The sequence below is a fragment of the Lactuca sativa genome, chromosome 7, assembly GCF_002870075.4.
Source record: "Lactuca sativa cultivar Salinas chromosome 7, Lsat_Salinas_v11, whole genome shotgun sequence".
Classification (NCBI taxonomy): Eukaryota; Viridiplantae; Streptophyta; class Magnoliopsida; order Asterales; family Asteraceae; genus Lactuca; species Lactuca sativa.
In genome coordinates, this window is record NC_056629.2 from 141,147,037 (window position 1) to 141,171,114 (window position 24,078).

At 34.2% G+C, this 24,078-nt stretch overlaps 4 protein-coding genes across 6 annotated transcripts; 2 read left to right on the forward strand and 2 right to left on the reverse strand.

The window, feature by feature from the left end:
• Nucleotides 1-4,872: 4,872 nt before the first annotated feature.
• LOC111887781 (WD-40 repeat-containing protein MSI1) lies at nucleotides 4,873-7,599 on the forward strand. Its single transcript, XM_023883929.3, has 6 exons — nucleotides 4,873-5,359; nucleotides 6,136-6,462; nucleotides 6,535-6,687; nucleotides 6,803-6,927; nucleotides 6,994-7,089; nucleotides 7,172-7,599. The coding sequence occupies exons 1-6, from the start codon at nucleotides 5,015-5,017 to the stop codon at nucleotides 7,395-7,397; spliced, it is 1,272 nt and encodes a 423-aa protein (XP_023739697.1). The 5' UTR covers nucleotides 4,873-5,014; the 3' UTR covers nucleotides 7,398-7,599.
• Nucleotides 7,600-12,760: 5,161 nt separating this feature from the next.
• On the forward strand, nucleotides 12,761-14,313 carry LOC111887790 (partner of Y14 and mago). Of its 2 annotated transcripts, XM_023883941.2 has the most exons (5): nucleotides 12,766-13,063; nucleotides 13,156-13,266; nucleotides 13,354-13,557; nucleotides 13,655-13,820; nucleotides 14,055-14,313. In XM_023883941.2, exons 1-4 carry the CDS (start codon nucleotides 12,860-12,862, stop codon nucleotides 13,793-13,795), a joined length of 660 nt encoding a protein of 219 aa, XP_023739709.1. In that variant the 5' UTR covers nucleotides 12,766-12,859; the 3' UTR covers nucleotides 13,796-13,820; nucleotides 14,055-14,313. The 2 variants fall into 2 exon arrangements, with proteins under 2 accessions (XP_023739708.1, XP_023739709.1); XM_023883940.2 differs by having other exon boundaries at nucleotides 12,761-13,063; nucleotides 13,156-13,557.
• Nucleotides 14,314-15,094: 781 nt separating this feature from the next.
• On the reverse strand, nucleotides 15,095-17,014 carry LOC111887791 (uncharacterized). The gene is made up of 8 exons (XM_023883942.3): nucleotides 16,855-17,014; nucleotides 16,293-16,458; nucleotides 16,095-16,185; nucleotides 15,944-16,002; nucleotides 15,751-15,811; nucleotides 15,578-15,668; nucleotides 15,393-15,469; nucleotides 15,095-15,303 (listed from the first exon to the last, which is right to left on the reverse strand). The coding sequence occupies exons 1-8, from the start codon at nucleotides 16,880-16,882 to the stop codon at nucleotides 15,187-15,189; spliced, it is 690 nt and encodes a 229-aa protein (XP_023739710.1). The 5' UTR covers nucleotides 16,883-17,014; the 3' UTR covers nucleotides 15,095-15,186.
• A 724-nt stretch (nucleotides 17,015-17,738) lies between these two features.
• LOC111887780 (uncharacterized) lies at nucleotides 17,739-20,383 on the reverse strand. 2 transcript variants are annotated; one of them, XM_023883927.3, is made up of 2 exons: nucleotides 20,151-20,383; nucleotides 17,739-19,073 (listed from the first exon to the last, which is right to left on the reverse strand). In XM_023883927.3, exon 2 carries the CDS (start codon nucleotides 19,057-19,059, stop codon nucleotides 18,073-18,075), a length of 987 nt encoding a protein of 328 aa, XP_023739695.2. In that variant the 5' UTR covers nucleotides 19,060-19,073; nucleotides 20,151-20,383; the 3' UTR covers nucleotides 17,739-18,072. The 2 variants fall into 2 exon arrangements, with proteins under 2 accessions (XP_023739695.2, XP_023739696.2); XM_023883928.3 differs by lacking the exon at nucleotides 20,151-20,383 and adding an exon at nucleotides 19,742-20,144.
• Between the last annotated feature and the right edge of the window lie 3,695 nt (nucleotides 20,384-24,078).

Consider the following 24,078-nt stretch of genomic DNA (forward strand, 5'->3'; position numbering starts at 1 on the left):
CTAATTAAATAATATGGTTTCATATTAGAACTTATAATATATTAATAAATCATAATAAACCTCTTCTCAAAAGTCCATCCTATCAAATTGTCATGGTGATATGCAACCCAAATGGACCATGCTACTCTCGGATCAAGTACATACCAATTATAGTTATAGGCTAAGACACCTAATCTAACATTTTGACCCTCTTGAGTGTGTGTTTTAGTGTGTGTTAGTGAAAGTTAAAGAAAATGAGCTTGGAGGAAGGAGCTTTGATCAAAGGGAACTTGTAGATCCAAAATTCTCACATCATTTCTAGCTTCATTGAGGTATAACGCTTGGAACTTGCTACTTGTTTGCTTGGATATAGTCTTTATAAAGTTTTGGTCTAATTTTGGTCATATGATGAGGTCTAGTGGATTCCTCCCACTACAACAGTTAGTAATTGCTTCTCTTGATATTTTTGAGGTCCTAAGTCCATAAAGTTAGCATCTTTATGGTCGTGGATCAACCATGCATGAGTTTAGGTCATTATGGTGAAGTAGATGCTAAAAGTGAGGTTTGGGTCTTTTTGAGCCATGCAAAGGCTCCAAGTTCATGAATTTATGGCTTATGACGTTTGATAAGGATTGGATCTGAAGTTTGGGCTTTTGGTTGCAAGTATTAAGCACTTAATGGAAAAGTGCTTGAAGTGCATGTACGATGGGCGTACGTATGTGTTCACTGCCCGGTCCCCGATCATGGTTTGCTTGGTTGTATGATGGGCATACCCAGCTTGTACGCGTCACGTACTAGGAATCCTTGTAGAAAGTCGGGTGTAAGCCTGAGTACGTCGGGCATACTCAACCGTCGTTGAATTCAGTTGACTTTCTCCGTTTTGGCCACTTTTGGACTAGAGGGGTTTTAGGCCTTATGGGGCCATTAGCCTTATGAGTTTGGGATATTACTGGGTTTTTGGTCCTTCTTTGGGTTAGGTCCATGATGAGTTTTGGGCCCAATTAGGAAGATTGGGCCTTATTGGGCTTTTGATGCTATTGGATTGGGCTTTGGATTTGGGCAAAGTGAGGAAAGGGTAAAATGGACTTTTACCCTGAGGGTTGGACATTGGACTTGGATTTCGGCTATGGGTCGTGGACCGGTTTTTAATTGGATATTATTTGATGGTGTTAGAGCGAGGTTTTCTGGATCAGCAGTCTGAACTTTTATCTGAGTTATTCAACAACTTGAGGTGAGTTTCCTCACTGTGTTTAATGAGTCTAAGGCACCAATGCCAGCCCATGGATTGTATGTGTAGTATGCTAGCTGTCTGCATGACTCTTGCATGTAATATGTGTTTATATGTTACCGGGCAAGGCCCGATGGCAGGCAAACTCCGATGACCATTCTGTGTGCTATTTATCTTTATGATTATTGCATGTGTTATGTGTTATTATTTTTATATGCTTATAGTCGGACAGGGCCCGATGACCGACATATTTGTATACCGAGAGGGGCCCGATGACGGGCGGGGCCCACTATATGTTTGATATGTATGGTATGAGTTATTTTGGGAAACTCACTAAGTTTTGTGCTTACGGTTTTCACTTTATGTTTTGGGTACTTCTGGTTCGAACGGGAAGAACCCGGAATGATTATAGTCCATACACCACATTGTTTTGCATGTTATAATACTATGATGATGTACTTGGATGTTTATTGATACACTTTGATTCACCATGATCTCTATGGTGTTGTTTTGATAATGGTTTTATTAATTTAAAAATCAAAATTTTTAGTTTTGAAGTTCGGAACGTTAAAATTTGGTTGCTTACTTTCTCTTTATGTAATATGAAAAGCCCAAAGAATTCATAAGGCATTAACTCCGTCTTCTAAAATTCTTAAAATATAACTTGAATTTATTTTCTAAAATTCGTAAAACAAAAATTGAATTTTAAAACAACAAAGTATTTGAAATAAACCAAAAAAAAAAAGTTATACCAATGTTTCCGTTGGAACCGTTGGAATCAAATTCAAAGGTATTCCACCCCCATGCCTTTAATCGCTCTGTTATAAAAAAGATATTGTTTTTAGCATTTTTTTTTCAATCGGAAATCAAACAACACAAATCAATGAAAACAATGCAACTTTTCTGATTAAAGAAACTATACCGAACCGAATCGACCCGAACCCGAATAAACCGAAAACCGAATAAAGGTACTTGTATGAACCGAAAACCGAACCAAATAAACAATACGGGTTCGGTTCGGTTCAGGTATTATTCGGTTCGGTTCGGTTCCAGCCCGAATAACCCAAATAACATGTACAAGATGATTAATGAGCCGAATAACTCGAATAACCCAAATAACCCAAATAACATTTACTATGTGATTATAAATAATGTATTTTGTATGACTTTTGTAGCTTATGATAAACACGAATAACACGGATTAAACTATTCTTGATATATAAAATGTAAAATCCAACCACCACAATCTTAAGATACAATTATTAAGCAACATATTAAACACTAAACATTAAACATCCAACCCAAAAATTTATCTATAAGTATATAAGTTAAACATTGAACATTACGTGTGTATTTTGGGTAGCGATTGATAGAACACAAGACCGAATAAGCAATCGTGCAAGGGGAAAAATGTGACTTTTCATATTCGGTTCGGTCCATTTGGATCGAATAAGCCCTTATTCGGGTAACCTGGACCGAATAACCCGAAAACCGAATAAGCCTTATATAGATACCCGGAAACCGCATCAAATTGCTTATTCGGGTCTAATTCGATTCGGTTTTCGGTTCGGTGCGGGTTTTCGGGCCAAATTCTCATCCCTAGTTTGACTTGTGCTTCAGAGTTGATTAGGGATGAGCATAGGCGAGTACCCGCCTCATTTGACGAGAACTGAAACTAAACCGACGGTACCTAGAAAATTAAAACCAGAATCGGAACCAGAACCGGTCTATAGACAGTTCTTAAATTCATAGAACCAGTGTCAGAACCGAAGGTTCCAGTTCCACGAACGGGTAACCCGGTTACATCAATTTTATTAACTTTTGTTAATAAAACCACAATCTAGTTCGGTCCAAATTGAATTAATTCGGACTAAAGATGGACAAAATCGAACCAATATATTCTAAACTGGTCTAAATAACACACATATTCATACTAAATGCTAATATATATATATATATATATATATATATATATATATATATATATATATATATATATATATATATATATATATATATATAACCGGTTTTGACGGATACCAACGGTTTCGAAAAAATGAAAATCGGAACCGGAACCGCTTAAGGCGATTACAATTCTGAAACCGGCAACTCTGAGGCAGTTCCGGTTCCGAAAGTGAGTATCCAGTTATGATGCTCAACCCTAGATTTGATGCATTTGAAGAAAATCTGACGAGGAAGAAAAAATAGAGGGATGATGTTTTCTTGAGAAGAAAGAAGCAACTAAAAACATTTAAAACACCAACGAAAACAATGCAATCACGTAACCCTAATAATATAATCGACAATAAAATTACATGAGAGACATGGTTGAATAAAATTGAAAGAATTCGACTTTCAGAAGGCACAAACAAATTGATTAGAAGACGATAATGATGGTAGCGGTAAGTTTTCTTCTCCATCGGGCTGTTGCAAAAAGTGGGAGAATCATATTACAATCTCACATAAGAAGATCAAGAATTAAATCTTTAGAGAAAAGACGGTACAAATATCAAGAAAGACATCGAGAAAAATGGAAGGTAGATGTCATCGAAGAACAAACAACAAGAAGATGCTCTTGTGCGAAACCTTTTTGTTGACTGGTTGGTTAGTAGTCAATATAAGCCCTAACCTACATGAAATTAAATGGTTTGAAAAAACATATGAGAGAGTATGTGAGGGAGACAAAAGATGAAATATGAATTTGATATATGGTGGGGATTACCGAGAGAAGCATCGGTGACGGAAGAATTGTTGTGTGGAAATTGAGGAGACGATTGACTGAAAGACGATATGAATTGAGTGGTGGAGGCGATGGAAGGATGGAACATGATCAACTAAAAAATTAAGGCTTTAGTCAATGAAGAAGAATCGAGAGATGAGGCGGTGGAGGGACTAAATTTGCCTATCCAAAAAGAATAATGTGTCAAAACTTTAAACAGTAAAAAGAGTATTGTTTCTCAAGCATTTATGCATTAATATGTATATACTAATTATAGTTTGACTGTAATAAATAAAATGTTCATTCGGTTATCTTAATTTTTTTTTTGAACGGCTAAGATTATAATTAAAAACAAAAAGTAGCAAGATGCTAGAGTACAAATTACAATAAGCAATTTAAAAAATAGGAACAACACCATGTTTGTCAAATCAAATTATCAATTTCCCTCTATCCAAGTGAACATATGGCATGTTCGGCAAAATTTGCTGGTAGCGGGTAGCTTGTAGCGTTTTGTTAAACGCTACATGATGTAGCATTTAGATTTTGAGCGTTTTTTTTTTTAAATTAAACGCTAGATGCTTGTAGTGCCGAACAAAGTTTTCTGTTTAACAGAGCGTTTTGTCAAACGCTAGAAACTAGAAACTCTCAAACGCTCCGTACCGAACACACCCATAATATTTTGACTGTTGTCTTGTACGGGGAGATTCACACATACTTAAACAGTTAAAAGACCAAAACAATAACTACTTCCAAACAACACAAATCATCACTGAATTAACCAATCATGATTTATATCTTATGAGTTACCACTATCATTTTAATCTTTCAAAATTCACATTTCCAGATTGGGCTCAAGTACACTCGGCCCACGGATCGCTTTCTAATTGGGCCCAAATACACGGCCCAACTCCATTCTCTACGGCAAAACCCTTCCCTCGTCTCTCAAAAAGCTACGATCTTCACTTCATCCATCTTTCCCCCCTTTCCCTCCGATTCTCGGACCTTCAAAGAATCCCCCAAAATCAAATCTTCTAACTTCCGATTCACACTTATTTCAAAGGAAAATCTTCTGCAATTTCCACAAAATTATGGGGAAAGACGAGGACGATATGCGAGGTGAGATAGAGGAGAGGCTCATCAACGAAGAATACAAAATTTGGAAAAAGAACACACCGTTTTTGTACGATTTGGTCATCACGCACGCGCTAGAGTGGCCTTCGCTCACCGTGGAATGGCTCCCGGACCGTGATGAGCCCGCAGGAAAAGACTATTCCGTCCAGAAGTTAATCCTTGGGACCCACACATCCGAGAATGAGCCTAATTACCTCATGCTAGCCCAGGTTCAGTTACCGCTTGAAGATGCTGAGTACGATGCTCGTCATTATGATGATGACCGCTCTGATTTTGGGGGGTTTGGTTGCGCCAATGGCAAGGTTTGTGCTTACATTACTTTTTGCTGTTTTTATTATTTGAAATCGACAATCGAGTTGTTTGTTGGTGTTTATACTTTCGTATTATGAAGTTATTTAGGATGTAAGCTTCAAAAATAGCTTTAATTGTGGTTTGAGAGGTAATTCTCTAAATATTTTGTGAATTCGTTGTTAGGGTTACCTTATGTGTGTGTTTTTGAGAAGTTTTGGTGTTTTCTGTATATAATTGTCTCCTTAGTTCTGATATAGAGAGACACACTGGTGTCTTGGACGATATCTTCTCTATGCTTGGACGGAAAAGAAGAAAAAAAAACGATCTTTAAGTTATGTTTTAGTACCTTTTAGTGTTCTAGACTCGGAGAGAAAGGGAAAAAGCAATAATGGCCACTACTGGTTAATTAGGTTATGAGAGATAAATGGTAGTTTTGTCATTTGAATAGTTTATGAATTATATCTTTGGAAAGAAAAGGGAGTGATTTGGAAGGAAATGGAGGGAAGCCAAATATTTGGTGTTTTCAAGTTCTTTAAGAGAAAGAAATGAAGTGGCTGACAACTTAAATTTTCCCACCAAAAATTCTATCTTAAATGTTGGAAGATTTGTAGAGAAAGGTAATGCAAGTCTTTTTATTCTTTTAATACCAAACAATCTCAACCAACATAGTTTACACATAAAGAGTATAATCATAATTCATAAAGCTGTTACCTTTTTTTCTCTTCCTCTTCAACACAAGAACACAACAAAACTAAAACACACCATTTTCTTTTCATTTCTTCTACAGGTGCAAATAATCCAGCAAATAAATCATGATGGAGAGGTAAACAGGGCTCGTTATATGCCTCAAAACCCTTTCATTATTGCCACAAAAACAGTGAGTGCAGAAGTCTATGTTTTTGATTATAGCAAACATCCATCAAAGCCTCCTCTAGATGGAGCATGTAGCCCTGATTTAAGATTGAGAGGCCACAACACTGAAGGATATGGCTTATCATGGAGTAAATTCAAACAAGGGCATTTGTTGAGTGGCTCTGATGATGCTCAAATTTGCTTGTGGGACATTAATGGAACTCCCAAGAACAAATCACTCGATGCTATGCAAATATTTAAGGTAAAGTTGGCCTTTTGTGTTGTAATATATACAAGAATGATTGTAAATCTTTTCATGTTTGAATCTTGATAGGTTCATGATGGTGTTGTAGAAGATGTAGCATGGCATTTAAGGCATGAATATTTATTTGGTTCATGTGGAGATGATCAATACTTACACATATGGGATTTGAGATCTCAATCTGTTAACAAACCTGTTCAAAGTGTAATGGCTCATCAAAGTGAGGTAGTTACATTACATATTGTTTTTCTTTTTCCATTCCAACAAAAAAAAAAAAGTCGGAATGGAATCACTCATTCCATTACTCATTCAATTACTGTTTTTGTTTGAGGTGTAATAGGTCAACTGCTTAGCATTCAATCCTTTTAATGAATGGGTTTTAGCAACCGGGTCAACCGACAAAACTGTCAAACTGTTTGACTTACGAAAAATCACCACTGCCCTTCATACCTTTGATTGTCACAAGTAAGAGTTTTTCCTTTTTTGCCCCTCACCTGTTTTTCAAATCACCAATATTTATATTTTCCACAGGGAGGAGGTGTTTCAAGTTGGATGGAATCCACAGAATGAGACAATTTTAGCTTCTTGTTGTCTTGGGAGGAGACTTATGGTGTGGGATCTTAGTAGGTATGTATGCATATGGAGTTATGGATTTAAGATTTTATTTATTTAAAAAAGAAAAGAATGTTAAATGTTTTTGTAAATACAGGATTGATCAGGAACAAACACCAGAGGATGCAGAAGATGGGCCACCAGAGCTGTTGTTTATTCATGGTGGACATACAAGTAAAGTATCAGATTTCTCATGGAATCCATGTGAAGATTGGATTGTTGCAAGTGTTGCAGAAGATAATATTCTTCAAATATGGCAGATGGCTGAAAATATTTACCACGATGAAGATGATATGCCAGCTGAGGAATCTCGAGGTGCTTGAGTTTCTACATGTGAAAAATCAATCTCTCTCTCTCTCTCTCTCTCTCTCTCTCTCTCTCTCTCTCTCTCTCTAAAACCATCAAACTTAACTGTATGATGATATGAACAAGTGTAGGAGTGTTTTTTTGCTTAATTCAAGACATGTTTTATTCTATGGCTTTATGCTTATGTTTGTGTTATAAAAGATACACGGTTAGTTGTCAGATTTGCAATTTATACTTTTTGAGATCCCATTGATTTGGATGATTTTCATTAGGAGAGTGAGGAGGGTATTTATGTCTTTTGTATTGAGGAGAGATCGAGATCAAGAACGAGTTCATTGTTTTGTTTTTTATGGGTGAGACAAAACGATGCATTTTTTGTTCTACGTACTAATAGTGTTATCGTGTCACGCCTTGTTGCAATGTTATTTGTTTTTTATTGATAAAAGTTAAGTCGATATCTATGGTTTGATCAAAATTGTATGTTTGGTCCCTGTTGTTTTTTTGCACTTGGATCGTCCTGTGTTTTGATTTTTTTGCGTTTTTCGTCTCTTACATATATAAAGTTAGGGACCAAACGTGCAATTTTGACAAAATTATGGAGACGCAAAACATAACAAATCAAACCACAGGGACGATTCGAGTGCAAAAAAAAGTTAGGAACCAAACGTGCAATTTTGACAAAACCATAGAGACAATTTCAATAATTTACTCTAAAATTAATGTTCCCAAAGAACTCGATTATTAGGTTTTAAATTGTGATACATGTCATATTTTTGTTAGTGGTGACAAAATGACCCTAGACATTGTTTTTCAAGTTATATTATTTCTACAAGTTTTATTCATAGCAACCACTGAGTTGACTCATATCGTTGAGTCCTAAGAACATCATTTATGAACTAAATTGGATATGCACCTGTACGTTAGGTGGCTCATAATATCTAATCTATATCGAAATTAAAACTTTCATAATATCCAATCTATATCGAAATTAAAACTTTCACATACTTGAATTCCTCATGTTTTTAAGAGTGATGCCATATTGGAACCAAAATGTGTTAAAGTTCTACCTTCATAAAAAAATGTGTTCATTTATAAATTAAATTCGTAAGAGCATCCAAGATAGGAAAACTTTTTCATTGCTTTTTTTTTTGGTGACATGTAAGCATAACTCAACAAAGTGAAAACCTCAAATTTTCTCTACTACATAAGAATTTTTATATCAAACTTATGGGTCCTAGCAACGCTGCGGGCTAAGAGGCCTCGCAATCAAACTTCACATGGATTGAAACAGTTCTTGGAGAGAATACATCAATCAGACCTGCAAAATCTGCAATTACCGGGTAGTATGTAACGACAGTTTTCAATAATACAATGTGTACTTATAATATGACCTTTAGCGGTAGTCAGTTGTCCCCGTTCTCCTCGGTCTCTCTTCACACAACACAACGTCTTTCTATTTGCATTTATCTTTGTAACTTATCGAAGCGAGGATCTAATGCTACCAATGAACAACTACCAAATTACCGTACTCGGATAGTGGGGTTGTAGTTAATCAGTTAGCTAGTAGGCTAATGTCTAAGCACTAAAGGAACAAAGGACTAGCCTGAAAAACTATATAATTGAATAAATGGCTATTATAATTATAAAAATGTTTCATAAACTTTATATGTTTACAAGCAAGTTGGAACAGTGTGCTGTGAAAATTTTTGCTTAATTTTGAAAATTTTATTTTACCCAAAAATCATAACTTCTCGAGGTTTAAAACTGGTTGGTAGAGAATTTGGTACCGATCAGATTTATGCAAGAACTTAGACCAATATTATATAAATGAGTTTCCTATCGCCCATTGTGGCTCCCCGATATTGCAAATTTGCAGGAGATGGCTCACCTTTGGTGATGATACCATAACATTCTTTTTTGGAGTACTCACACACCTCTCTTGGCGATCCCTTGAATGTCGATCCTTTAATTGAAAACCCTCAAGGTTTGAACTTAAGACCTCCCCAATGGAAACTAAGTGTTAAAAATCATTGTGACCTCCTATAGCAGGTTTAACATGTCACATTTTGGTTTAATCTCAGAGTTGGGTCGCGAACTATTACAATGTTTACTAAAATACTTGAACTAAAAATGTTATCAGTGGGGGTAAAATAAAAACTATTTAAAGTGTTCAAAATGCGATAATAACCTCTTCTAGCATGTTTAACATGTTAAGTTTTTCAAATTGGGGATGCTTTTTTTGCAAAATTCCCCTAAACTTGGAATGTATGTTAGAAACACTATAAACCAAGAATGTTTGTGCAAAAAACAGCATCAAACACTTTAAAATTAAGATTTGATTGAATAAATAAGATATTAACCTCATTGACATTTTCTTTAAGTCAAATGATTTATATTTGATTATTCGATCTACAACAACAATTAGTTAGGCAAATTCTTATTTTTGTTTATTTTATGTCATTTTGTTTCTTCTTTATCCCTAAAATGAATAAGGAATCAATTTTGATTTCCATGGTTCGGAAACAATATCGTTTAAATACAATTTGAAAGATCATATAGAACAGAATTTAGAACACTACATCGTCTCAAATTCTTTGTCTTGATCTTTCAAATATTTATCTTGAATAAAAAAGGATGAGAATGCCATTTTATGAGTGTATCGATACAAATAATAATATGAATCTATTAGACTAAAGGGAGTTTGCTACTTTTGTGATATTATTTTGCTGTCGCATAGACGCCCAACTTTACTTTTCCCAAACCATATTAACTTATTGTCATTTAGAGGTGATGGGGTGCCATGAATTTTTTTTTTCTTTTAGTAAAAGGAAAATGGGAACAAATATGAGATTTAGACTTTCTCTCTCATATGTAGAGATTTATTGAGAAGGGTTGCCGAACACCCCCATGTTGAGGCTCAGGGGTGGTGTGTGTCGAGCACACTCCCGATGACCTTACGACTCTTTTGGACATTGAATATTCTCGATACTTTCATTATCGAAATGCATTCTTTAAGTGCAAATTCTATCTTCTTTTCCATTGAAACCACAAATAATTCCTTACCTACAAATTTTGTTCTCTATGATTTTTCAAATTGGCTCAACTTCAATTCATTTCAATTCTTCCATGTAGCTATAAACAAATAAAATAATTCAGAAAAATACTGAAAAGACATATCTTTAACAAGCATTACCAATTTGTTGGATTTTGAGGCGTTAGCACAGCAACTGTTGTTGATAACCATTAACCAATATGATATTTCAAATATATTATTATGGTTAGAATAATGTATCATATACATACAACTTGAAAGATCATATAGTGTTAATGGTATATCGTTCCAAATTCTTTGGGTTAATACACTCCCAAATGGTTAAGATAAATATTTTCCCCGACTTTCTTTGGATCAATATACTTCTTAATACCCTTCAAATCCCAAATTAGTAAACTAATTATATCATGTTTCTTCATAAGATGGTTTTCACGAATAACCTTCTTAACCATAACAATATATGATCTTTTTGTATTTAAATTATGTATTTTTCTAACTATAACGAAATATTTAATTAAATTATCCATTTCATTTTAAGGTAGAGTAAAAGAAACAAAATGACCAAAAATAAACACATTCTCCTTAATAAATGAAGGTTTTGTTGCCCCTTGTCCTCTTTTCATTCATTTAGACACATAAAATTTTCTAGAATTTTTAAATTTTCTATTTTCCACTTGTCATTTTATTGTATTTTTCATTTTATTAAATTAAAGTTCCACATTTAATATATAAGGTAATATATATGTAAGGTATTTATTAGAAAGAGTTTATATATGTAATGTATTCAATACATTAAAGCCTCATTAATTTTAATAATTCAAAAAAATTCTCATTTTTCTTATAAATTCAAAATTTTCAAATTGTTAAAATTTTAAATTTAATTTTTTTTAAATAAACCCATGTAATACATGGGTCTCACTCCTAATACATAATATCGCCATGATTTTAAACATTTTAAATAGTTCGTTATTCTAATACGACAAAGTAGGACATTTTAAACTTGTTATACAAGATATATTGTTTAAACACTAACAATTAGAGGGTGTTTGGCTTAGCTTTTGTGGGGCAAAAGTCCTTTTTGTAAAAGAACTTTTTGTAAAAGAACTTTTTGAAAAAGTTGTTTTTTAAAATGTGTTTGTATTAGCTTTTGAAGAGAAAAAATCAAAAATTAAAATGTTTGGTTTAACTTTTACATGTAAAATGATTAAAAAGGACTAAAAATGACATGGTTTAACTTTTAGATGAAGTTATAAATGTAATTTAATGTTTTAGCTGGTGAAAAGTCAGAAAAAGTCACGATTTTGTGACTTTTCAAAAAGCTAGAATTTACACTATAGCAAAAGTTCATTAAAAAGTCATTTTCATTTTACCCAAACATCTTTTTGGACTTTTTCTAAAAGATAAAGTCAAAAGTCACTTTAAAAGCCAATACAAACACCCTTAGTTACGTTTTAATAATAAGTTTTAAATCTATAGATATTTTTAATCATTTTAAATAATAGTATGGCATTATATTAATTTAATAGCTACAAATCATTAAAAAAAAGAGAAAATTACAAAAATAGTCAATTTTCTTAATTATTTTATAGAAAATAGCAAAAAAAAAACCCAACATTAAAAAAATAATCATCGAAATCGCAGATGATTTAAGCCCATATGCGATTTCCCCATCTGATATGCGAATGTAGAAGTCGCCAAGTCGGTAAAGCACGGGCGCACATTATGAGTTGTACGTTTGCATTTTTTTTTTTTTTTGATTTTTTACGATATAAATCCCCTCACACCTGACTAAAATCACAGATGAACTTAGTCTATCTATGATTTTGGGGGTTTTCGTTTCGTTTTTTTTTTTAACAAAAGTACAAGTATTTAAAGCACGGATAAAGAGATAGAGACAATTACTCTATGTGAATTATTGTGTATCCATGCTTTAAATATTTGTATTTTTGTTAAAAAAACGAAAACCCCAAAATCTGAGATGAATTTAAGAGGAAATCACAGTTTATCTGCGATTTTAATCAGGTGTGACGATATTTATACCGAAAAAAAAAATTCAAAAAACAAAAAATAAAACCTTCTTTGAACGTACAACTCATAATACACGTTTGTGCTTTATCGACTTGCATATTCACAGATCAAATCGTAGATTGGCTTAATCCATCTGCGAGAGTTTGATGATTATTTTTGTAATGTTGATTTTTTTTTAACTATTTTCTATAAAATAATTAAGAAAATTGGTTATTTTTGTAATTTTCTTTAAAATAAAATAAATAAAATAAAATAAAGGTTAGGGTTTTGATCACCCTTCTTCCAATTCCACACACGAACTAAAATAACTAAAAACAATGGTTGTCGAAGTATGTTCTTCATCATTGTTGACACACTCGCACTGGTACGGTTTCCATAGAGAGTCCTCGGAGGTTAACGATGGCCACCAAGGGAGGCGGCAGCGGCAGAGGGGAAGGAGGAGCCAAAGAGCTAGCAGCTCAGATTAGCAAAACCCTAAAAGAAGGTGAAAAACTCCTCGCTCCAACCCGACGACCCGACGGCACTCTACGCAAGCCCATTCGAATTAGGGCTGGTTTCGTCCCTCAAGATGAAGTTGCTGTTTACAAATCCAAAGGCTCTAAGGTACATTTGTTCTACCAACATAACTTCATACTTGCATTATTCCAACTGATTTTGATGCTTGAACTACTTGCATTTACGATAATGATTCGAAGTTGAAGGAGGAAACTGTGCCTCCTGGTTATGATCCCGAACAAGATGTCGTCACCAAACCTAAATCCAAATCAGCTAAGAGAAATGAGCGAAAGAAGGAGAAGCGCTTGCAGGTATCGTTATCAGATCCCCCATTTCACATGTTCTTTTGTTTGCGTTTCCTGCCGGATTTTCATACGTGTTTATTTGATTCCGATCAGGGTAAAAATGAAGCTTCATCTACTGGAGACGAAGAACAAGCATTGGAATCCGTTGAGTCGATTGCGTCCCACATAAACGAGATCACGATTTCTGGAAATCCATGTGTTCCTACTACTACTCCTCCCTCAACTTCAATGGAATCTTCAGCTACAACGGAGCATGTTCCTGATATTGATAAACGAATTCGTGCACTGAAGAAGAAGGTAGAGCTCCTTACAAATTGTCGGTTTACATGGTGTGATCATCCCCCAAAATTTGTTGTTTTGGTGATGATTGTTTGTTTATAATGTTGGGTTGCAGATCCGATTGATGGAGGCTCAACAACAGAAAGCAGGGCATGATCATGATCTGAAACAAGAACAAGTGGAGAAGGCTGCTAAATTGGAAGATTGGAGGAGAGAATTGAAACTTTTGCAGGAAACTTCTCAGGGATCTTTATAAAGGCATTTTTGTTGGGATCATAAAGGTTAGATGTTGAATACTTTTACACAAATTAAAGTTCCAGTTTCCATCTACCAATTAGTTTTGCCAAACACATCATAGATCTTAAGATCTTATTTCGATCCTATCCCACATTTTTAGTTTTTATCCTATAGTTAAGTGATTTTTTTTATTCTAATATAATGCTTAAATTAAATACAATTTTGCTTAAAATTGAGCCTAAAAATCCTTTAATTCAACGTAAAATTGAGCATTGCAGATCGAAGGAAGCCTCATGGAACATCACAACAAGATCCCTTCATCTCAAATTAGGTAGAGAATCATGACACAAAAGCTAGTCTCTTTATGATTTTGTGTCTTTAGTTTTACATGATCATGTAGATCTTGTTTATTTTTCTGTTTAAGATGTTTTCTTCATAGTTGTTTTTTTACTTTTAGAAAAATATGATCACTATTTAAGAAGTTAAAAGATTATTCAATCATTGATGTGTTTATCAAAATCACTATTTTGAACCCAATCTTGCAAACCTAAATGATCATATGTAAGATCCTATATTAAGATTTGATTTTGATAAACTTGATATATAGTATGGATTGTGTCCTATTGAATTGTATACAATAATTTCAATGTACATGAAATATATTTATATGTGACTTATTTAACATACATTTTCGTTTGATCAAAATTTATTTTTATTAAATAATGTAATCTTTGTTGATCAATTGTATATGATAAAGTTTAATCTTTCATAACAAATAACAAATATATCTATAAATGATTCGTTATATTAAGCCAACCAAATTATGATCATTTTACTAGTTCAAATTACCTTGTTTGTTCCTTTGCTTTATATTTAACATTAAAAAGAATATTCTAGGTATATTATTTTTTTATCAACTTTTATAATTTTTACAAAATAACCTTTATAAATATTAGGTTTTCACAAACTTGATATGTTGATTTTATTACAAAGATATATTGAAATGGGTTTCCTATAATTATCAATTAAACATTGAAATGGGTTTCCTATAATTATCAATTAAAGTTTCATGCCTACAATTTTGATTCTATAAGTTTGAGTTTATATATGTTTTGATTATTTTAATTGTTCCAAGTTCATGTTTTATATATTTTTAGTTAATTTATTATTTTAAATGTTTCAAATCTATTTACTCAAATCTACTCGAATCCCCTCCCAAATAACAAGCATAACCACATGTAAAATTTCATTATACTTCCTTTCAATCTTTACAAAAATTCTTCATCATTTTCAAAAAAAAAACAAACTAAGAATCCAATGCAACAAATAAAGTACACTTACCATGTTAAGATCTTACAAAACTGTGTGTTAATTAAAGCAAGATTACACATCAATCACATATCAATTAATTTAAGTGGATTCAATATCCGAACCTTCCAAACCTTCTTCATACACTTCAAAATCTTCAGGACTCCATCTACATATCAACTTTAGCTTAAAAGTAGCCATCTTCACACCCATTAACCTCTGCCAAAGCCAAAGTCAAAGTCAAAGTCAAAGTCAAATTCAAAGTCAAAGTCAAACCCCTACTTTATAAAGAAAGGGTGAGAACAAACCAGTATACGAGAAGATTCAGGTGATATGGGTTTCCCCTCTTCACATACAGCAAAATCTCCAACAAGTTCCACAATTCCTGTCAATATTTCAAAAAAGAAGAATTTGTATGTGTTCATAAGAGAAGCCCTAATTTTATTGTGTGTGTGTGTGTGTGTTTTGTAAGAGGGAATGGAATTGGACAAACCTTTGTTTAATCGAACAGGCATTCCTTGCTTTCTTAAGAAGGGCTCCATCTCGTGTGTGAATTGGTCTAGAGGACCTTCTTTAAGTTCCACCTGGAAACTCAAACATCAATGGAATGGAAACACAAAGGAATGGAATGGAATCAGTCATTACATTCCATGGATTTCTACTAACCGTTTCTGTGGCAATACTTCCAGTCCTAGCAAAATCATAATCTTCATACTCATTGAATATTCTGCCAAATATGAATAAGTAAATAAGTTATTGTAATAAGAGCAAAAGAGGATTATCTTTCCATTTAAAGAAAGTCATACTATCAACTGTGTTAAAATGACTTAAAAGGACAGGTGTTTAGTTGTAATGTAACCTTTGGGCTTCTTCTTTAGGCATATTGGTTACACAAAGCCCAGAATCCCCATGAAGAAGCTGTATACAGATAATGAAAAGATAATTTATTAGATAAACAATAAATAAAAGAAACTTGTTAGTTTTATTGTAAATGTAAATATTTTGTGTACCTTAGAAACTTTGTGAAGCCCTGTTCTTATCTCATCAGAATCAGACCTTCCTAGAGCAACCTGCATCACTTTATTTGATCCAAGGAAAAATCTGAAACAACAAATCGATAAAAAGAAATGGGAAAAGATTAAGAGTCTTTTTTTTTTTTTTTATTAAATATATGTTATAAAAAGTGCTAAATGTTTATGAAATGTTACCTGCTTGTGGATTTGAGCTGCTCCCTGAACTGCTTGAACTTGAGATTTCTCATGTTTTCAAAGCTGAAAACATATATGGAATTATATTTTTCAACAGCTTCACGAATGGAGTTCACAATGTTCTCTTTATGCTCTCTCCCTTTCTTCTTTGTCTTTGACAATGTCACTGCATTCAAATTTCAATCCCATAATACATTTTTTTTTAAAAATAAACAAAAGGAAAGTTCAAGCTAAGATTAAAGAAAATAACACTTGATATGATATCACTGAACTTGAATGCAATATCCTATTGATCGGATGATTCAATCAACTAAAATAAAAGCCGATTCTTAACAATTAGCTGCAATTTCAATTAGGAAGCTTGACTAAAAACATAAAATTCAATCAAATGAGCTCCTACTCCAATTCCTAAATTTGAAATGCAAGCAACTTTCAGTAGAAACTTATGATCAATCAAACACATCGCACCCACTTTCCATATCCTATTTAAATCGACTCTTTCACTAAAATGAAAATTGAAAAACAATTTAGTTCGAGGAATACGGAAATTTAAGTACTTTACCTGCTCGATCTCTCTTGGATTTCGGCATGTCTGTAGAACTAGAGCTCTATCAATTTTTGCGAATTTTTAACGAGAATTTGATGGAACTAAACCCTGGAGAAGATCGAAGACTCTTTTCTAGGGTTTAAACTTTAAAGAAAGCCTTTGCTTTTCGTTTTCTTTAGTGGGCTTTCACAATACGATATCTCTTACAAATAACTTGGGCTCAAGCCCGCTTATACTAACAAGTATTTATTTTATGAAAGTTGTTGATTATTTAAGTCCTTATATAATTTAGATATTTTTTGTAGAAGAATATTTAAATATGATCCGTTTTTTTTTCAATTAATAATATATTTTTTATTGAATAAGATTATGGTAGAATATCTAGATTCAACAAAATGTGTGGATTATATTCAATGACTTGTCAAAATAATTCCAAACAAATAATTAATGGATCAAATCTCGTTGCAAAGTTATACTATTAAACAATGATTTAATTTTTTTTTATGTATAAAACAATTTAAAAAGTTATAATTATCTAATAAATATATTTTGTTGACTTTTGACACGATGTTGGCATGTTTGACATGATTCTCAAAGTGCTCCTTTAAATTTTCTTTAAATGTTTCATTTGAATTATTGCATACGAAAAGTATCTAAAAAATGAATGATCCAATTGTTAGTTTCATTAAGCTACAATTTTTGAATATAAAATACTTGAATTATAATGTCAAGACACCAAGTATTTCAACTAAATTAAGCCGAATGAGTAGATTAGATTGAGACTTTAGGTCAATGGAGATGAACAAGTTTTCTTTTTGAGAAAGGTTTTAAGGGGATTGATTATGTAATCTGTAAAAATCCAAATCTTTACATGAGTCTAATTCAAACAATTCAAGACATGTATAACACAAAAGTTTGATTAAAGAGATCAAATCTTTACATAAGTGTAATAATCCAAATCCAAAGAATGTTCAAAACCCAACACTTTTCACTAAACATAAACAAATCCTGGGTAGGGAATCAGCAAATTAAAATTACAAACAGAAATTACAACAATTTTGGTCAGAACACAAATTTTCTTAAAAAAAAAATAAAATAAACAACCTACTTTCTTTCCAACTTGAAATGATTCCAATTCCAATTCCAATTCCAATGATCACCATTTCTCTTTCTTATCCCCCCTAAAAACTAACTTCCTGATTCCCTTCTTTACACCCCAATTTATACACAAATCTACGTCTCGTTTCCATCTATCTCTACTTCCTGATTCCCATTCCGCCTTCTCCCCGACCTCCCAAGCAAAACCCGCCCCTGTCGCCGGAGCCGATTCACCAACGACATCCCACCACCACCACCACCACCGCCGCCGCCACCATCACCACCACCGTCACCGCCGCCATCACCGGCACCAAACGCATGAAACAAAAGAAACACATTAACAAGACCGTCATCACCCGGCACTTCCAATCCCCGATTCCGATTCCGATTCCGATTCCCACCGACATCAAACCCCTCCTCATCTTCCGATTCCGATTCCGAATCATACGAATTCCGTTCAATCACGTAATCACCAAACACGACCGACCCCGGCATCGACGATGTAACCGTACTAATGACATCCTCGCGCTCCCGCTCCCGCTCAAACCGCCGCCACTTCTGTTCCTGGTCGGGGTCCACCTCCCGCGGCTTAGCCGCCGGGTGCACCGCCTTCACGTGCTTCTTCAACTCCTTATACGCACCAACAAACACACAGTCCTCATGCATACAAGTCCTCTTCTTACAATTCAAATACTCACGAGCCGATTCCACCACAGTCCACCCTTTCACTTGCCCACGACACAGTGGGCATGCCAGCTCAGCAACTTCAAGATTCCTCTCAATGGGCCAACCCGTTAACGGGTCGAAACCCGACCCGTTTGTGAGGGTGGTTTTTGTGTAGGCTTTTTTGTATTGATCTAAGCAGTTGGAGTAACGAGAGCTAGTGCCACACATGTAAGGGCGACAACCTTTATCATGTGAAGAACATAAAAGAAGAACAGCATTGTGAGGGTATTCCATGCATACTGAACATGTTATGTCTTCCCAATCTTTTTTTGGTGTTTCAATTTCATTTGGGGATTTTTTTTCATTTGGGTTTGATAAATTAGGGAGGATTGGGTATGGGGTTGTCCGGAAGTTTCTAGAAGCCATTCTGCGTCTTCCTCGTGTGCCTTTTGCCATTTTTTGAGATAAACCTGTTGAAAAATGATAAATATGGGAATTGAAAATGGTTAAATTGATAAACTTGTGAAAGTTTATAAGGGTTCAAAGGAACAGAGTTAGAAGTTGAAAGGAAAATTTGGTTACATAAAGAATGTCCAGTTTTCAGGATAAAATCGATCTAAGAAATTTAGAATTATTGTTGTCTCCATCAATGTAGAAACTATACAAATCAAAATCGAAAAGAGACAATGATGACAAGTAACAAATCCGATTAAAAAAAATCCCAATTGATGATGCTGGATGAAGATGAAGATTTGAAATTGGATGGATCACTTCTAGAATGTGATCAGAGTCTCATAGAGGAAGTCGAAACCACCAGAAAAATGAAATCTAGATAAAATTTATGAGGATTGATCGAAATTCAAGAACAATCAGACTAGCTAACCAAACATCAATATGACTAAGTTTAGACACGTTCATCGTGAGAAGATGATCCCAATTGAATATAAAAGGTGAATCTTGACACATGATATCAAAATTTGTCATGATCTGGATGCGATTTTATAAATTTGGGATAGTCAATGTGGATGAACATCTATAAGTGCGTTTTCATGATAAGATTGAAGATTTGCTTCAAGATAATGATCTCAAATGCGATGATTTAAAAAAAAAAGCAAAATTCTACAAAAACTAACCATACCAGTTGCGCTTGAAAGGAAATCTGGATCCAAAAGCAATTGAAGATAAGATGTAAGCAGAATATGTATATGTTCAAATAATAAACCAAGTCAGGAAGATATAGGTAGCTAGCAAGCTACACAACATGCTATATCCAACCAATCACGCGAGCGACAGTTAATAATGAATAAAGTAATACGAGTTCATCCGCAACAAAGGCGATAGGCATCGCTATTTACTTCTTTTATAATTAAAAAAAGGGAAAAGCACATGCCTGTGACGTCTACCCAACCCCTAATCTGAGATTCGAACTTAAAATACTTGAAAATCATCATAATCCTCCAAAAAATCTCAGAGAATCATCAAAGAGTAAATCATACGATTTTACGACTAGTAAAAACGATAAAAAGGAAGAAAACACAAAACCATACCTGAGAATTGTTGGAAGAAAATACTTGGGTGTTGAAGGGCGTCGATTTACTGGAAATCAAGATAGGGTTTGTTTCTACAAACTGATTAGATGAGCGGGGAGATCGATGAGGGCAATCGAGAGCGCGGGCATTTCGATTTTTTCTATCTTGCTAACGCGAAAGCATGAGAGAGAAAGACGAATTTATCGATCCGATTCCTCTACAATATTCGGTTGTAGAAAGAGAAAAGAGTACGTAAGATAGAAGTTTGGAGAGAAAGATGGGTATCACAATCCCACGCGCTTCTAGAGCGCGTCGCATCACTGGTTTTGGTCATGTGGTTGGCATAAATAGTTTTGGTATGGGTTTGGCGCGCCACAGCTAGCTGATAATCTAGCTTATTTTTCGAGTTCTTTTATGTTGTCGTGTTTGGTAAGCCAAAAAGTAGTTGATAAGCTAGCTTTTTAGGAGCTTTTTTAAAATTTTCTAAATACACCCCTTAATTAATTATAGAAACACATATTCTTACATGTCCTTTTATGTAATTTTATATATTTCAGCTAGTTTTACCAATCGTTATTTTTTATCAGCTAACTTTTTATTTAACAGCTAGCTTTTCAGCTAGTCTACCAAAGATAGCCTTGGTACAAGTTTTAAAAACCAAGATGATTAGTGCTCAATTTTATTTATTTATTTATTTATTTTTTATTTTTATTTTATTATTTTTTTTTATTTTGTGCTTTCACTCAAGAATGAACACATGTAATAATTAAATGTATTTTCTATAAGGTGTCTACTCAATTATATCATCGTAGTTTTAAGCTATTTTGCGAGTTGGATGACAATATGGCATTGCTATATTGGGTAGATTCTTTTAAGTACAATGTTGTAATCCGAAGAATCAAAGTATAATGTTATAACAAGCAAATAAATGAAAGTTCATTACTATTTTTGCATAAAGCTCCTAAATTAACAAACATAGGAAAATCTATGCACTTGACATATCAATTTCGTCATCTAAGTCATATTTGTGTGAACTACTAAAATCATCACATGCTTTATCTCCAACACCATTTGTATGATCTTTAGTGTCATCTTCATCATAATTATGGTGGTCCTCCTTAGTTTTAATATCATATCCAATGCGTTCTTCCTCATATGTATCATCATTATGCTCATGATCATCATGGTTCTTAGTAGAACCTCCATCTCTATCTTGAGGCTTGGTTTTTTTCCATGTCCAGAGTGAACAAATGGTCTTACCTAACTCTTCCCTTGATAATGATTCACTATCTTTATATGCATCTTCTTCCTGAATAAAAAAAGGGAGTTGTGACAACCGTCAATTTCCGGTCAAGTCAAAGTCAACTGAAGTCAACAAGTCAAATCGGTCAACTCAACTAACCCTTGTGTACTAGGGCTTGTGCTATGTAATTACTAAACAACTCGCTATTCTAATGATAGATCATAAATCGAAAAGTACGTACGTCTAGATCTCCTTAACCTAAAACTGTGGTACGTGGCAAGCCAAACCGATAAAACAATGTTGCATACTCATCGGGAGTGTGTATGATCCTTAAACAAGGCTTAATAGGGTTTACGGACCTTGCATTGCGAAGCCGGACACTCAAAAAGGTCACAAATGAAACCTCTCTCAATCGTTTTCACTCTATCTCTCTCTATGTGAAATCTCTCTTTGTATGAGAAATCTCTCCAAGTATGTGAAATCTCTCCCAGATCTCTCTTTGTATGAGAAATCTCTACAAGTATGTGAAATCTCTCCCAAATCTCTCTTTGTATGAGAAATCTCTCCAAGTACGTGAAATATCTCCCAAATCTCTCTTTGTATGAGAAATATCTCCAAGAATGTGAAATCTCTCCCAAATCTCTCTTTGTATGAGAAATCTCTCCAAGTATGTGAAATCTCTCCCAAATCTCTCTTTGTATGAGAAATCTCTCCAAGAATGTGAAACCTCGCACACACCCGAACCCGAAGTTACTGTTCACTTCGGTCTATTTCGCTTCTGACGCCTTCGGACCGAGCATGCCTTCGCTTCTTGCTGCTTTCGCTTCCTTCGCTTCGCGCCTAGCATCAGGAGGACCGAACCTCGGCCTAGGACCGAGAGGCCTCGCTGGAAGTCCATTTCTTTCCGGTTTTCGACTAGTTTTGCGTTTTAGGCCCGTTTTTAATTATTTTAACGCGGGATTTTCACCCAAAACTTTATTTTAACATATAAGACCCCTTAATTAATGATTAATCATGTTTTTAAGGATAAAACCTTATCCAAGAAGAGTGGGTGAAGTACAAGAGGTGGAGTGTTGACTTCCCTTTATTCTATGACACAAACAACCACTCCCATACCCACTCCATGTCACTATTCACCATCAGCCCATACCTAGTCATTTCATGGTACTTTTCCCACCATTTTCAGCCACACACTTGGTCAAAGGTAAGAAAACCCTCCTATCTCCTCACACTTCTCTCATTTTCTCATTCTTTCACCAAGAAGACTAAACTCTTTTCCTCTCAAACTTCCTCCCTCAAATTCGAGATTCAAGGCTGATTATCAAGCTTTCTCACACTCTTGGTAAGTATAATTCATCCTCTCTATGATTATTACACTTCCCTCTTTCTCAAATCAATGATTCCTTACACGAACATCATCACATTCTTGTTAGATCTTCGAATCTTCAAGTGATTCTTCAAGTGTTCTTGAGTTGAACACTTCTCTCCTTCAACACTCATCTACTGAAATCACTCAAGGTGAGTTCATACCCCTACATTTTCATGTTTTCTCAAGTTTTAGGGGGGGGGGGGATACAAGTTAAAACACCAAGAACATAACTCAAATTTTCTAACAGCTTTCATCAGAAAAGTTGGACTCCATTCACGGACTGTTTTGGACAACTTAAACATTTTTGTTTTCAAAACTGTTTTAGGTGTAAGTATTTCCAGTTCTTATCTTTAAAATGGCTACTTGCACATCTCCATACGATTTTTCTACAATTTATGGTGATTTTTACAAAACTGCCTATCACTTCAAACACCAATCCGGACCAGTATGTGATTATGGACTTTTTCACCCAAGTTGGAGGTCATTAAAAATCATGATAAAAATTATGAGTAAACTAGACACATTTTGGTAACTCTCAGAATTTACGGATTTAGTTTTCGACTTCGTATGACTTTTCTATGACTTTTCTAAAACAGCGCAGAAAGGTTAAATTTAGTTAGCAGTATATAACTTTCATAACACGTTGTATTATGTTGAGAAAAGTGTATAACAATAAGTTCTAAATATTGAATGTGTTTCCTTGTTAGTTTATCATCATAAACTGAAACTTAGTCATTCATGATAAGATTATTCCTTCATTTAGAACACGTATATTAAACTATAGTGAGCATAGTTTATGGATTCATAACACTAATGCATTTTCATAAAAGAGTTCTTATACATTACAAACGTTTTGGATAAACTATAATAGGTATAGTTTATGTATCATTTACTTCTCAAACTTATTTACCAAAGGTTTTCAATTTAGTTCACGTAAATCTGTTAATGAATAAATTTGTGAGTCATTCGCTTCGGGTTACTTCCAAAGTAACCAATTCAAAAAGTCCTGTAAATTGTAACCAGAATCTCTTGTAAGGAGAACGTGATAGTTGTGTATAGATCTATATTGGGCTTGACAAACCCACACCAGAGCTGCTTGCAACAGCTAGACCGGCAGGTCTGAGGTGACAAGTGTCATAACAGTTCCAACACCTGAAGAACGTCGTATTACGAGGCCGTCTAAGTCAAGTATGGTTATGATAGCTCACATGTGGTATTAACAAATCATAAGATTTACGGGTTCTAACTTTAAATTAGCGAGTTATGTCGATTTAGCTCACTAAAATTTCTTTAAGTATGGAAAAATACTTGTGCGCCTTCATATCAAAAAGGGT